The sequence below is a fragment of the Falco peregrinus genome, chromosome 8 (genome assembly GCF_023634155.1).
Source record: "Falco peregrinus isolate bFalPer1 chromosome 8, bFalPer1.pri, whole genome shotgun sequence".
NCBI classification, from domain to species: Eukaryota; Metazoa; Chordata; class Aves; order Falconiformes; family Falconidae; genus Falco; species Falco peregrinus.
This window is the reverse complement of record NC_073728.1, coordinates 57,900,451-57,914,905: the sequence shown is the minus strand read 5'-3', so window position 1 is coordinate 57,914,905 and position 14,455 is coordinate 57,900,451. Positions and strand designations below refer to the sequence as shown.

Here is a 14,455-nt window from a genome sequence, read left to right as displayed (position 1 = left end):
AATACTGATTTTTGTCCTTTTTTTTTTTTTCTTTTACAGATATATTTCCAACTGACGGCCAGTCTGGTATGTATTAATGAAAAATGGAGTTCTTCAAACCTCCCTCTCCTATGCCTTCCCTGCATTTCTCTTTCTGCAGAGTCAGCGCTAACCAGATTAGAAGACTGGTACAAGAATTTGCAACACACAGTAATTTAAAAAGCAAAAAATCCAAACCATGCAAAAACGTAAACAAAAAAAAATTCCTCAAAAAGAACCCAAACCAGAAAAGCCCCTCTAAATATTTGGCCATTCTTGTATGGCAGTGGCACATTTTATGCTTTCATGTAGTGGTGACTGCAACTGCTAGAAGGTTACCTTCTTCCTGTACATTGTAGCATGGCAAATTTGAGTGTCCAGAGTCAAAGAATTTGGGAACTTGCACATCTTGATCTTCACAGGTAACTGAAATCATCAGTGTGTGACGATGCAAATGTAACTTGGAATTGCAGCTGTTGGTCTGTAGGTTAGTTGTATACAGCTTGATGTCCGTGAGCCTGAAAGTGTACAGTTGAATTTGCAATACTTCGAAAAGATGCAGACTTGCCTCTTGGCTTGTTTAGTCTGTGTGTTGCTGCTGAGTGTCGATGTTAATGACAGCTGAGATGCACTGACAGCAACACAGAATGTAAGACCGATGAAAACTTCCTGGCCCCAGTAATACATGCAGCCTTGCTAGGAGGGACCATGTAGAAGTGGATTGGGACACGAGGGAGGGAGGGAGGGGATGCTACTCTGGATGCAGGTCCCAAATCAGGAAGAGGATGTAGTTTTTAAGAGGATTCACTGATTATATCAATTCTTGCCTTTCCCAAACTGCCGGGAGCCCTTTGTCCAGGTTGATGTTGAAGTGCTAAGAGTGAAGGAAAGGTTTATGCTTTCCCCAGTGATACCAAGACCAGTCAGTAAGGTCCTGATGTCTCAGAGCTGTAGTGCCTTGTGGAGATCGCCCATAGCAGAGGCACTGGGAATGGGGCTCAGTGCTTGGCTTGGCCTTGTGCAGTCTTAGGCACGTCACTGTGTCCACCTCCTACCTGCATCTTTGAGTTGACGTGATAGTGTGAGGATAAATCGCTGCTGATTGTGGAGACGTTGCATCATCAGGATTTGGAAGTGTGGAAATCTACTCCATTGTCTTAGAGCTGATTTCAGTAAAAATAACTCACTGGTTTTAAGCGGTGTGATGTCACTTTGGAGACAGTGTAATTTGACTTCACGAACTGAACAGAGGGCTGGAAGTCATGTGTATGTATGTGTTTCCAGAGCTCTAGCCAGCAAACAAAGCTGTGGTGTAGAACTAGATCCACTGAACTAGATCCACTTGCAGAAGATGCCTCTATGGTGTTGGAGAAGTAACCCAAGTAGTAACCCAATCCATTTCCATTTGTCTTCCATGATTTTTCTTGCTTTCAGAACGTGTGTGAGAACAAAACAGTAAGACTCATTTTGAAGGAGCAAAGATGTATTTCCATGTGTTGAGTTAGTAAGAGGCTTTTCTCCACCCTGCTGAAGATCTCCCTTCATCGGGTGTTGGGTTTTGTCTGTCTGAGCTGCAGACTCGGAGATGTCCTTTGGTTGGCACGACTCCATCCTGTGTTCTCTGGCTGGTTGGGGACCTTTGCAGCTGCCTCCAGGGTGGGGCATGAGTGTGTCTGCAGCAGATGATAGCATTTCAGTAAGTGCTTGTTACGTGTCAATAGCGTTGCAGAAAACATTACCTACAGAGCTTGGGGTTTTTTTACAATTCTGTAATTACAGGAAGATAAGTGAAAGCTTAAACAGGATTCCTCTTAATAGCAGCTGCTCAGGGCACTGCACAGTCCTTTCTCATACTTTCTCCAGAGTAGCCTTAAAGCTGGTACCTTGTTTTTGTTTCCCATGCACTAAGTTTATCTGGAAGCCCTGATAAAACACAGTGAAGTGTGAAGGCAGCAGGTGAAGGCAGGGTGGTAGCACCACTGGTGGTGGGTGGCAGGCTTGCTGCTAGCATCAGAGTAGTTGTACACTCCTGAGCCTGTTGGATTTGACTCCTTCACCTCCCTTTTGTTGCTGAGGTTGTTTAGTGAGTTAATTTGCTCAAGTCTGTTACTGCAAAGCACCAGGACTACTGTATCTATGTCAGTGCCTATACTTTAAGGTTAAGCTTGTAATGCCCAGTGGGTCTGTGTGGCTGTTTTCCCCCCTCGGTGAGAGGTGCATTGTTCTTCCACCCCAGGAAGTAGTTGGCACAGTGGCGGAGGATGCTGAGTTTTCGGTAACAGGGTTGGGACTTGCATAGGTGGGGAGCCTGAGCCAAAAATTGGCCATTTTGTAGGCACAGTAGCTGTAGCGTGCCCCAAAGCATGTTCCTGCTTGTTAGCGTATGGATGCTGGAGGCGTTCTGCCCTCAACCTGGTGTCACATGCAAGCACTATGGAGGTGGAAGGGCAGCAGTGTTTGTGTCCTGGTTACCTAACAGCATTTGGAAATAAAGCTGTTCTCGGAGAGAGGCGACTGACTTTCCTTCTTGTCTAGCACAGCAGTTCCTCTGTCCTCTCCCACATCCAGCGACTAGGATTTGGCAGCTGTTGGGTGCTTTTCAGAAGAAGCCACTTCAAAGCTTGTGATCCGGAGTTCAGGTGGAAAGCTGGGGGACTTCAGTGCACTTGAGTGATGCGGGGCTGGGCTTGGCAGTGTGGTGGCGGAGCAGAGGGACGGACTCTCTCTCATCTTCCCTACTTCTGCTGTTAAAGGAGGGCTGTGAGGGCACATCTCCACCCAGACCCCTGTGGATGCATTGGCTGTGAACCCCTACCCTCTGTGAGGCTGCCGATGCTGTCCATCTCCCAGGACTTGCTGCCACATGGAGTGCTGAAGTTTGCTGCCTGCTATTTAAGGAAGTACTTTTGCTTGCTTTAAATTGGCCTCCTGCTAGCTTTGTGTGCTGTTCCTGTGCCCTCCTGGCATCGTACTCTGCAGCCAGCCCTCCTCCTCGCAGTGGTGGGGGGATCCCTGCCTTTTTAGTCTCACCTCTTAAGGGGCTGCCTCTGGGTGATTTAATTGCTTTTCTCTGTGCATCTGTAACACTGCTGTGCCCTTGTTGAAATGCAGAGACCAGAGTTGACAGCAGGGTGCAGTTGTGGATGTGCTAGTATTCAGCAGAGCAGCAAGTGATGCTCTGTCTTGGTCTTGCTATTCCTGATGGCTTTTTTATTAATCTTCTGCTGCACCCTGAGCTGATCATTTTGGAGAACTGTCAGCAGTGGCTGAGATTATCTTTCTTGAGTTAAACACTATGAAGTTTTTCGTAGAGAGATGTGGGTAATGCTCCCACTGCAAGGAAGCAGCTTTTAATCCTTTATAAAGAAAAGGAGGGGAGATGGATCTTTAAATTAGGAGAGAAAGTGCTGTGTTGTACTCTTTTTGTAGCTGAGTATTTCTGAAGGCTCACTGATAAGGGTGGTTTTACTCCTATGCTGTGTATCGAGGCAGAGGAGGCAGCCACCTGTAGCACTGGAATTAACTGGACTAGAGGGAGTGGTTTATGTAGCAGGATCCACATGATTGTGCACTCAGGAAGGAAGTTGGCAGCATTTGTTATTTCAAGCTCTTTAGGAAGAATCTTGAATTTCCCCGAGTCTAGCTTAAGGTGGGGGGACATAGGTGAGGATGTTGTATCTTGTGCTTGGAGAGTCTGCCTTGAAATCTGCTTGGCTGAGGTACGGTAATCCTTAAGTAGCAAAAAAGGAGCCTTTCTGCCTGCTCTCAAAGGTTGCAAGGATATTTGGCTGCCTTGTTGTTGTCGTGGGTTAAATGCACTGGATTTGCCACCAGGAGGAAGCCCCCATACCTATGATTAGTTTAATCCAGGTGGTTACAGGACTGTAGGATTTCTTCAGCTTGTTTCCGGAGACACCCTGGTTCGTGGGTGATCTAGGTCTGGCCTCCTGAAATTCCTGGGAATGTTTGCTGCATCTGGTCCTACCACCAAATCGCTGTTGCTTTCCCCTGCCCCAAGAGATGGGGCTGGATTTCTGCCTGGTGGTGGCTTTGTCTTCCTTGGCCTCGCAAGCTGAGCTGCTGCTCAGTCTCCTTTTGTTACATGCATGCAAGGAGGCAGGTTTGCAGCTGACCTGGTGCAGGCTTTGAGGGCAAGGTCTAGCAGTTGCTTTGCAGGTGGCCACTGAGAGGGGACACGCTGGTCCTGTAGAAGTACCCAGCGTTGGGTACAGGAATCACAGTAGGGATCAACTAGGAATGATGTTACTTAAATTACGTCACGGTCTCCTTTCTAGAAACCCAGTCTCTGGCTCCCCTTTGAGATGACAGTTTTTCCGCAGGCACGTTTTGTGCAGAATTTGCACCTTTGCCTTGTGTGACCCCTCGCCCCCTCCACTGGCATGGGCAGTGGGAGCTGCACAGCTCCCTCCTAGACAGTGCAAATGCTCAAGAGCTGGAGGGTCTCACGGCAGGCGCTTGGCTCTCAGTTCCTGTCTCTTCGTTGTTAAATATTTACAGTGAGACATACCAGATGCTTCCCAGGAAGGGTTTTGTCAGCTTCCAAGTCCCCAGATGCAGCTGCACAAGAGGCTGATGGCCATTAAAGGGATCACGTCAGTGTGATGCCCTGGGTTGAGCAGCAATGTGGTGACTTCTCGCTCATGCTACAGGCACTGCTGGTTGTGCTGTCTCATCAGCCCCAGCGGGATGCGGGCGGAGAGCACCCCTCTGCTGATGACAAGAGATTAATGATGTCTGGTCCTCTGGCTTTTTTTTCCTTCTCCTTGGAAGCTTTTCCACTGCAGTGGGAGAGGGAGCGGGTGATGCTTTTGGCTTTTATTGCCACACAGCTTTTATACGGGACCTTCTCTCTGCAGCAGCGGCATCCATATGTGACTGCTACACGGCTGCCTCTGCTCCCTCTCTGTTCTCGGCATGGCTGTGTCTGTCGCCCAGCTACCCTGCGGAGAGAGGGGTGCGCTGATCCAAGTGAGGCAAACTCAGTCACCAGCTCTCGGCATCGCCAGCCCTGGGTGTGCAGAGGCCAGTAGCTGAAGCATCACTGCTGAATGCCACTGGTCAGGTTCCCAGTGTGCCTCCTGCTTTCAAGATAAGGTCCAGGACCTTGGGCTGGGCCCTGTTTGTTGCTCGTGGTGCTTATCAGCTTTTGTGGCTGACAAGGTGACCTGCCACACAGCACTGAGGATAGGGAGGGAAGGTCCCCCTGGCCCAGGTTGCACGCTGGGCTGGCCCCCCAGGACAGCCTGTGCATGTGCACATACACCGGGCTCGCTCCGTGCTGGGCATCGCCATCTCGGTGTCACAACTCCTGCCTGGATGAGGGACTGTCTGGGTGCTGTGGAAGTAGGATCTCCGGACGTGGCAGGTCTGCTCCTCCAAGGGGGGGCCAGGGAGGGGCGGGCTCACTAGGTCATCGTTTTTTCCAACTAAATATAGTTGCTCGTGCTTTCATAAGGCTGGGATTTTTGCGTCACGTGACTGTCTTATCCCTCCCGGCCAGCAGTTGGTCAGAGTAGGGGATCGTGTGTCTGAATGGGTAATAATTAACTGTTAACTAGCTTTTCATTAGAGCCTGGCAGAACAGGCAGAGCGGTGCAGCAGAGGTAAGCAGGAGTGGAGGAAGCTGCTCCTGGTCCCTCCTGGAGGGTGGACACCCTCTTTTAATTTGCAAATTGCTTGCCCCTAAAGGTGAGTGGCTTGGGGTCTTTTTTGCTGTGTTTTAAAAGTTGAGTCCTGCCATGCCTTGTGTGTCCGTCCTTGCCGTCCTGTAGTTCCTGCTCGGGTCACCCTTCCCTCCCTCACCACTGATTTTTTTTTTTTTTTTTTTTTTTTTTTTTACCTCAGGTCATGAACTATTAGCTGGTCTCCAAGCCAGCTTGGAGGAGGGCCTGACCCTCTGGCTCCTCCACGATTTGGCCCGCCTGCATGCCCCAGGTCGGTGCAGCCTTGCCTCGGCTGCCCTCCTCTCCCAGCACCGAGGTGTCCTTGCTGTGCCTTGCCACCCTGAGCGGCAGCTGGATCAACTTGTGCCTTTTCTCAGGGGCCCCAGCCCACCCGTGACACACTGACGCCGTGTTTGCCTGGGAGCGCTGCTGGCTTTTCCCACCCCTCTCCCCGAACCTTTTAACCTGACAGAGTGTTTGCAGGTGCCCTTGGAGGCTGCTTTTCTCTCTTCTGTGATGGCAGAAGAAAATGCTCTGCTGGCTGGAGACTTGTCTGCACCAGACAGCCTGGGTCAGGCGCTGGTGCTGGAACAGCCTCTTCTGCAGGGATGGTGGGGTGACGGGTGCCTTTCTCCCTGCGCAGGGAAAGCAGGGTGGCTCAGCAACTAATGGGGGCCTGATCTAACCCGGCTTTCTCATTTTGACAGTTTCTGGAGTGTGGTCGGCTGGGTGACCTTGGCTGTGTCCCCAGTGCAGTGTCTCCTGGGATCTGGGAACCACTGGCTTCCCAGCAGAGACCCCTTAGTTTAGGGCTCAGTTTCCTTTAGGAACCTGGGGGGGGGGGTGGGGTCCTGTGCAGCCTCATTCCACATGAACCTGGCATCTCGGGGGGAGGGGGGGGGGTTGTCAGCGTGGTGGTGTGAGCATGGGTGGTGTGTCAAAAGTTTCCTAGAAATCCTCTTCAGGGAAAAGCATTGCTTGAAAAGGCAGTGGAAAGATGTCACTCGCCCTTGAGAGAGTTCATTTGCTGCCTTGTAATAGCAGCCGTCGGTGCCAGGAGGAACCCGCAGTGCCCTCCCTGACGCCGTTAACGTTAGAAATGCCCGTCGGCGTTTCTGAACCCGCTCCTTCTGGAGCGTAGCTTGGCCACAAGTTGAAAGTTTCTGTCTTGGACTGGGAGGCTGCAGGGAGGATGGCTATGTATCTTTGGTAAGTCCAGGTCCTTCCTGCCCCTCATTTGCCCTGAAAATAAGTCAGACCCTGCAGATAACTTGTGTGTGTGGAGCTTGTAACAGTTATGTGCGCTTAAAAAGCAATACTGTTTGTCAGCTCCCTGTGACCAGCGCTGTTACGAGCGGTGTCCCTGCTTGCTCTGAAGGTCTCCGTGCAGGACTGCGCTGCCAGTGGGGTGGTGTCAGCAGAGAGACAAGCTCTGCAAGTGTCTTGAGTGGCTTTACCTCCCCCTGCTCCAGGGCTGCTTTAGGACTATCCGCTGAGGGATGCGAGGGCTTGAAGAGCTGGGAATGCAGCTCAGGTGCCCACATTCCCAGCCCGTGATGGTGCTGCCCTGGCACGCTGTATTGAACCTGCCTGTACCCCTGGCCTTTCTCCTTGCACTCTTCCAGGACAAACTCCCGAGCTCTCGGAGCCTGCCTAGGACATCCAGGTGGGAGTATTCTCATGCTCTCTGTGGAGCTGTCAGATGCCCTTTTTGAAGTTATTTTTAGCAACTGATCTTTGCAGCAGTTGCAGAGCTTATATTGCAGAGAAGTGTAGGCAGCTCCCTGCTTCCTTTGCTGTTAAGAGTAGGGCTTCTAAGGTGGAGCTGCCTGCTGAGGAGCTGCAGAAAATTGCTGGGAAGGCTTTGAGCCACGGTGCCTGCAGCTTCTCTTGCTCCTGCTGAACAGGCTTCCCACATGCTTTACAAGCCCAAATCCTGCTCAGCCATGCAGCTTACGGATCTCGTCTTCTGCTTGGTCTTGACTTTTGCCCATTCTACTGCACTTTTTCTTGTATGTGCAGGAAACTTACGATATTGCAGAAGTGTTGCAGATATCCCTCTTGCCTTTGTAAACAAGGCCAGATGCTGTGCTGCCAGGTGTGAGCTGCGAGACTGTGTGCTGGAGGTGATGGAGCCAACTGTGCTTGTCTGTAGTCCCCAGGAGTGGGTGGGAGACCCTGTTGTCAAGACACTGACTCCTTTATGCTGGAAGATGTCCTTGTGATAACATCTCATTTAAAGCTGCTGGAGAACTCCCATCCAGTGCTCCCTTGATTTCCCCTCCCGTGCATACACCTCCAGTTATGACTGTGACTTGGTGGGAGGTAGAGCTGTAAAACGTTGCAAACCTAGAGGAGGTGCAGCCTGTGTGCCCAGTTTGCCCTGAACCTCGCTGGTTTTGTGTACCTTCTGATGTCTTCAGCAAAATGTGAGCCTGCCAAGCAGTCAGTGCTATAAATCCCAGGCTTTTCAGCTTGTGTGCAGAGCTGCAGAGACAAGCATTTCCCATCTCAGTCTGGCATTAGCTCTGACACATGGCCGAGGCTGGTGCTGGGAGCAGCTCCTCGGGAGACAGGCAGAGGTGGAAGCTGCACCTTGGTCTCTGGGGATGTCTACACCTCTGTCTGCACGCAGGGGTGCTACCAAATAGCTTCCTGGGAAGCTGAGGTCCCCTCCTGTCTGTCTGTGCTTCCCAGCCCCTTTACAACAAGGATGTGTTGCCCACTGCTTCCATCTTGATGAAGAAACAGGTGCAGCTCCACAGGAGGTGGGCAGAAAGTGTTTGCCTGTCCCTCAAGGCTTCTCTGCATGTAACTTCAGGAGGGTCCTCTTCCAACAAGAAAAACTCAGCACTGCCCACAGCAGGTGGGCTTCTGACGGGAGGAGGAAGGCTGTTGTTGGCTTGCAGGTCACAGCTGGCCTGCAGGACTGATCCTGCAAATGCCTCTGGAGAAGGTGTGGGGATGGTGGACACAGAGTTCACCAGCTGTGTCCTCTGATGGCTTGGTCAGGCTCAAGTTCCAAGTCATGGCGTTTGCATGCTTGGGCAGGGGAGCCTCTGAATTGGTGTCCCCCTGCTGCTGTGTGGATCGGACTGCCCTGGGAGAGAGCTTGCTTGAGGCCTGGAGGAAGGACAGGCACAGGTTTGGTGCCCTGAGTTTCTCGTGTTGGCGAGGTGGGGATACACCCTTGTTGGAGCTGTTCTCTGCTGGCTCCCGAGAGCTCCCCTTTGGGGCCAGCAAGGGGATTCGTGTAGCCACAGTGGGGTCTGGGCAGGCTTGGCAGTGGCTGGCTGCCTGTTGGGTCCCTTTTTCTCATGGGAGCTGCTTCGGATGTTGGTGCTGTCCCACCACATCTGTCCTGTGTGTCGTACCCCAGGAGGGACTCTCGTGCCCTCCTGGGAAGACTCTGGAGGAGCTAGCGCTTTCCAGGGGAAATGGCTAATTGCCAAGCTCATTTTCTCTGTCTGGACAATGTGCATGGATATACAAAATAGTGTGAGCGAGCAGTAGTTCTCTTTAAGATGTCTAATGCTTTCTGTCTTTACTCTTCCCAGAAGTTGTCATACCCGGGTGTCCCATTTTACTTCTCAGGAGGTTAATGCAATACTTTTTCTTGCCGTGTCGTTTTGATGGGAGCACTATTCCACCTCTCATTTAGGGCTCAGCTCACCCTGGGCCCAGCTGCATTTGCTCGTTCTTGCCTAGAGAACTTGAAACAGCATTGCCAGAGCAGGTGTCCCGTCGTGTTGGTTGAGCTGTGGTCCTCGTGTGCCAGGACTGTCCCATGGAGCGTGGGAAGGAAGGAGGATTGTTTGGATGCTGTCAGGTAGCGGAGTGGATCGTGCTGGATGCATGGCTGGCTGTCCTCTGCAGCACTGTCGGGCTCCTGCCAGGGCTCTGGGGAAACTGGGGATACCAGTTCAACTCTTCCAGCCCCAGTAGGACCTGCAACGCGGAGCATGCGCCCCTGCCTCAGCCTCTGCAGCACAAAGTCCATGCTCTTGGCTTCAAAACTGCCTTCATCTGCAGTTTCTCCTAGGTGCCAGGCTGTGGGCTGGAGTGGCCTGGGGGCAGGCCGGCTCCTTTCTGTTGACTTGGCTGCCGGGGAAGGAGGGGTGTGCTGTGTCAGGGACCAGGGACGGACTGCATGCCGGAGCTGAGGACTCTGCATTCCTGCTGGGAGCCTGGGCTGCCCTCTGAGACTGTCCCAGCTGGTGCTGGGTTGCTCCGAGCCTTTGTCTACATTGCACAGGAGTGGTACTGTGCCAGGAGTGGGCACTACAGCTTTCTTGCTAGAGGTGCAGGTATTTCTGCTGTGTAATACCGGATCTCTGCCCAGCCCTGCAGATGTATTCCACCTCTTCATCTGCCTTCTCTAAAAATCCATTACAAGCTGCACTGGATGTAAGAAAAGGCAGGCATTGGGTTTGATTTTCTCAGCTAAGGTAGTAAATATGTCTTGTAGGCCAAGCTCAATGGTCCTATGGAACATGTTCCTTTTGGGAGGGGAAGGACACACACGACACGGACATTTAGGGGGGAGCTGCTGTCACCCTGGCTGTGTGGTCCTTGTGCAATGGCTCTTCTCCTTCCAGGTACAAGGAGTTTGCTCACCTGGATTCCCCTGTGAGCTTCCCGCCTCAAGGGCTGCTGTGCCACAGCCAGCTGCAGGCCAAAAGGAAAGCACAGGGTGTCTGCACAGCCTTGCCCTTCTTGGCGCTCACCAGGCGTGTTGGGGAGCGAGTGCCAAAAGCCAGCGAACGCTTTGACCGTGCCTTGGCCATGGAGGGGTTTGGCTGCAATACTGGCATTGGGGCCGTGGTGCTCCCACCTGTGCCTCGTCCCCTTGGTTGCTGAGAAATAACCTCCTCGTGGCTGGGCAACCCCATGGGCAAATGATCTGGTTCTGGCTGCAGGCGGCAGATCAAAATTCAAGACCTGCTTTTCTGTTCGTGGCTGTGCCAGCATCTGCTCTGTGGCTGCAGGCAAAGCCACTCCTTCCTTCCCTGCCCGCTGTCCCCTTGCCAGTCTCACGCCGCTAAAAGCCCTGGCTCCCACTGCAGCTGTTTGTCTGTCCCCTCATATGGAGAGGCCCTGATTTTTGGTCGGAGGAATGGTCATGCAGTGCTAGTGCAACTGAAAATTGTTTACTGCCACCAAATAAATGCAAAAGAAGGTCTGTGAAATGCCAGGAGGGCTGAGACATCTGTCAGCAGCTTTTAAGGTCTCGGCTATCAACCAGGGCAGTATCTAATATCCCTTGCTAGCACTGCTTGTCCTGAGCTCTTCTGGGGGGGGAGCAACGCCCACTTGCTCCCTATTTCCCAGGTTGATGCAGTGACAAAAGGCAGCAGGATTTTCCTGCAGAGGGTCTTGTTGGCTGTGCACCACAAGATGTGTTGCTGTCCTTACAAGGAGGGTTTTCTTCTGAAGCCTGAGCACATGGAATTAGCCTAAATGTGTTTTGGGTGGGTTGCGTTGGGTTTTTTAGACGCTTGGCTTTGCTGGAGTCTCTGCAAGGGAACATGAAGAGCAGTTTGGGGGTTGATGTCCAGGAGCTTGACTGGAGAATTGCTGCTGGGCTGGAGCTGGGGCCCTTGGTTGGGCTGGCATGCCCTGGAGGGTGCCAGGCATGCACAGCTTCTGCTCACCATGGCTCTGGGCTCTGTGGATGCTACGTTTGTCTGTCCACAAGTCACAGTCTCCTGGCTTGGTCTGAGCAGTCTCCACCGTGTCTTGCAGCTCTCGACTCCTTCCATGCTGGTGAGAGCTGCCTGCAGCCCCTGCCACCGTGCTGGCCTGGCTGCACTCCCTGGAGCAGCCTCCCTGCCAGGCTGCAGCGCTTTGCTTTGTGTTTTGTCTTCTGCAGCACTCTGCAAATGCTAATTAGTCTTCTCAGCACCTCGGCTAGATAAGGGATCCCTGCTCCTATCTTGCAGATAAGGAAAGCAGCAGAACTTGTTTCAAACAATTTCCTCCCTCCCCCGCAAAGATGGTGGGAGTCTGTGGCACCCGCCCCTGCAGCCTGTGCCCCTGCATCCCCTTTTGCTAGAGGTTGTGAGGGGGCCTCTCTATGACTGGTCCCAAAAAAAGCATAAGAACATCTATGGCCGTGAGGCTCCTGAGCTGAAGCGGCTGGAGAAAAGGGCTTGGATGCCATTGCCGCGGACCCAAGGCTGCGGTGCGGTGGGAGCAGGTGCCCGGGTGGGATGCTTGCGGTGAGACTGAGCCCTGCTCTCCTCCAGCCGGAGAGATCGGTGCCTAATCAGCCTGCAGAGCAAGTTCAGATATTTTTTTTTCTGTGGTGCCAGGCATGTCAGTGCTGTCAGAGCAGGCAGGGGTGCTCCATACCTGTGGAAGTTGGGCTGGCTGTGGGTTTGTGCTGTATGTAGCGCTTGGTGCCTTTTGAAGCTATATTTAGTTGGTGACATCTGTGGGCGTTGAGTGGAGGATTTTAGGGCCTGTTTTGAAAGCACTCGCTCTTCCTACACTAGCAGGAAAGGTAGAAAGCCTTGTGGCAAGCTTTGTGCCACGGAGCCAGGATTCTCAGTGGGGTGCATGTGGAATAAATGAGGGAGACAGGAGACTGCTGCTGCTCGGGGGCAGGCAGTGCAGGGGGGCTGTGGAGGTCCTGGGGGGAAAGGAGATGATTTGGAGACCTAGCTGAGAGCTTGGGCTCTCCTGGGGGTAAAATCCCTACACAGGAGCCTTGGGGAAGAGAACTGGGGAAAGGGAGCGCACATGGTTCCATCCTGCCATGTCTGACTGCTGCCTTGACACTTCAAAGCCTCTAGCTCTGAGCAAGGCTGGACCAGCAGGATGAATCACAGATTTTGAGGCTAGGAAGGAGACTGGTTTTGATCATCTAGGCAAAGTTGTCCTGCCTTACGCAGGAGATCAAAGCAAGCTTTGTGTGGAGCTGGGTAGGCTATTCAGGGTGTTTCCTGGGGCACCCCCAGATAGGCTTCGCTGTTCCTCGCCCCCTGCCCCAGTTTGGGATGCTTTTCTTTTAAACAAAGACAGTGGTGGAGTTAGAAACACTGGCTCCTGCTGGGTGAGTGGCACCTGGCGTGGGCTGTCCCTTGGGTCAGGGGCTAGTGGGCTCTGCTCTCCCTGCAGAGCACCACTGCCATGGAGGAGACCCTTCTTGCGGGGCTGGTTTGTGTTAGGCAGCGGCGTGCTCTTCTGTTAGACGCGGTGTGTGCCCTGCGTGAGCCCGCTCCTGCTCTGGAGACCTTGCAGCCAGACCTGGGAAGGAGAAAAGTTAGATTTCTTTGTCGTCTTGTAAGGAGGTGGTGTGTGAGCAGGAGCCAAGGCAGGTCGTGGTGAGGCTGAGGTCTTGACTTGCTGCAGGTCTTGTGTGAGGTCCATGGTGGCGTGAACCCCAGCGGTTGCATTCTGATACCTGAAAGCACCCCGGAGGCACTCAAATGCCTAAGTGCTTTGGGCTGTAGTAGAGTTTAGACACTTCCCGGATCTGGCTCCTTCTGTCTGTACGTTCCCTCTCGTGAACTTGCTGCCCTGTGCTGGGATGCAGTGGAGATGGAAGCACGAGACGAGCAGCGCCCATGTGCCGCAGACTTGCGTGTCGCTCCATCAGAGCCGCCCTCTGCTCCCTGGGGAGGGCCAGCCACACCGGCACGGTGATGGGCATTGCCTGTTCAAGGGCATGTTTGTTTTGCTGTATGTAACAGCAGATCAGGTTCTGCATGGCGCTCTACTGAGCGAGCCGAAGCCCTTGCCACCCCTCCTCCCTGGCTAGCAAGACCAAGCCGGGGGAGGGCTGAGCTAAGTCAGGGAGTGCCTTCCTGTGGTGGGATGGGGTTAAAGGTCCATTTCTCGGTCACCTGGATTGATCAAGGTTTTTCTGATATTGATGGGGCCCTTTCAAGACCCACATCAGAAGCTGGTTCTATTCGTTCTCCGTTCACCTCTTTCTGTTAGACCCCCTTTGCCGAAGGGGCAGCTGGCTTGCTTCCCTCCAGAGCTAACACTTCCACAACCCTCAGCTGTGTTTTAACAGTTTTGTTCTCCTCCTCTTGCAGAACACACAACTCCTGCGAAGGTGGTGAGGGCTGCCAACCCGAGACAGCGGAAGGGAAGCAAGGTAAGGCTGCGCCTGCTGTCCCCCTTGCTGGCCTCCAGCTTCTGGTGCAGTTGTCAGTGCTGCATGAGCATCTTGAGGATCTGGTGAGCAGACCACTTCCCTCACAAGCGTGGTTGTGGAGGGGTTGACGTGCTGGTCTGGCTGCTTGCAAGAACATGGAGGAGAACATCCTAATTCTTCAAGTCTCCTCTTTGGCACTTTAGTGGTTTTGCATGCTGCCTGGGCTGGTGTTATGCCCAGCTGGGCTAGGGGAGACTTCACCTCCATCTTGCAGGGAGGCACTTGGAGCACAGTCCTGCATGTGGAAAGCTGCTCCCGGCACCCCAAGTCCCTTATGGGCTTAGCCAGTGCCCTGCTCCGTAGTGCAGACATGGGGGCGGTGTGATGGAGCAGTGTGTCTGCAGGTCCTTCCTTCTCCCTGTGCAATCTGTTCTTCACTGGCACACAGAGAGCCAGGGTAATTGGTTTCAAACAAAGCAACTCCTTTGGAGGAATCAGGGCAATCTGTTCCAGGAGATCAACATATGATGGAGGGACAGTTGCTTCTGAGGATGTTGCATGCAGCTGGGGCACAGCTAGGGACATGGGCTGTTGGTGTTGGCTCCCAGCAGCCAGTGAAGACTTGTCTGAAACTTGATGTGAC

The 14,455-nt window shown here is 52.9% G+C and overlaps 1 protein-coding gene across 5 annotated transcripts in view; it reads left to right on the top strand.

Annotated features, from left to right (window-relative positions):
* LARP1 (La ribonucleoprotein 1, translational regulator) overlaps positions 1-14,455 on the top strand; it is a 47,191-nt gene that overhangs the window by 16,847 nt on the left and 15,889 nt on the right. For 3 of the 5 annotated variants that reach the window (XM_055812664.1, XM_055812663.1, XM_055812666.1), the window contains 2 exons: positions 40-66; positions 13,751-13,812. In XM_055812664.1, the coding sequence (XP_055668639.1) occupies positions 40-66; positions 13,751-13,812 (89 nt within the window). The remainder of the gene's footprint in view (positions 1-39; positions 67-13,750; positions 13,813-14,455) is intronic. The other 2 variants (XM_055812668.1, XM_055812667.1) reach the window with 1 other exon arrangement.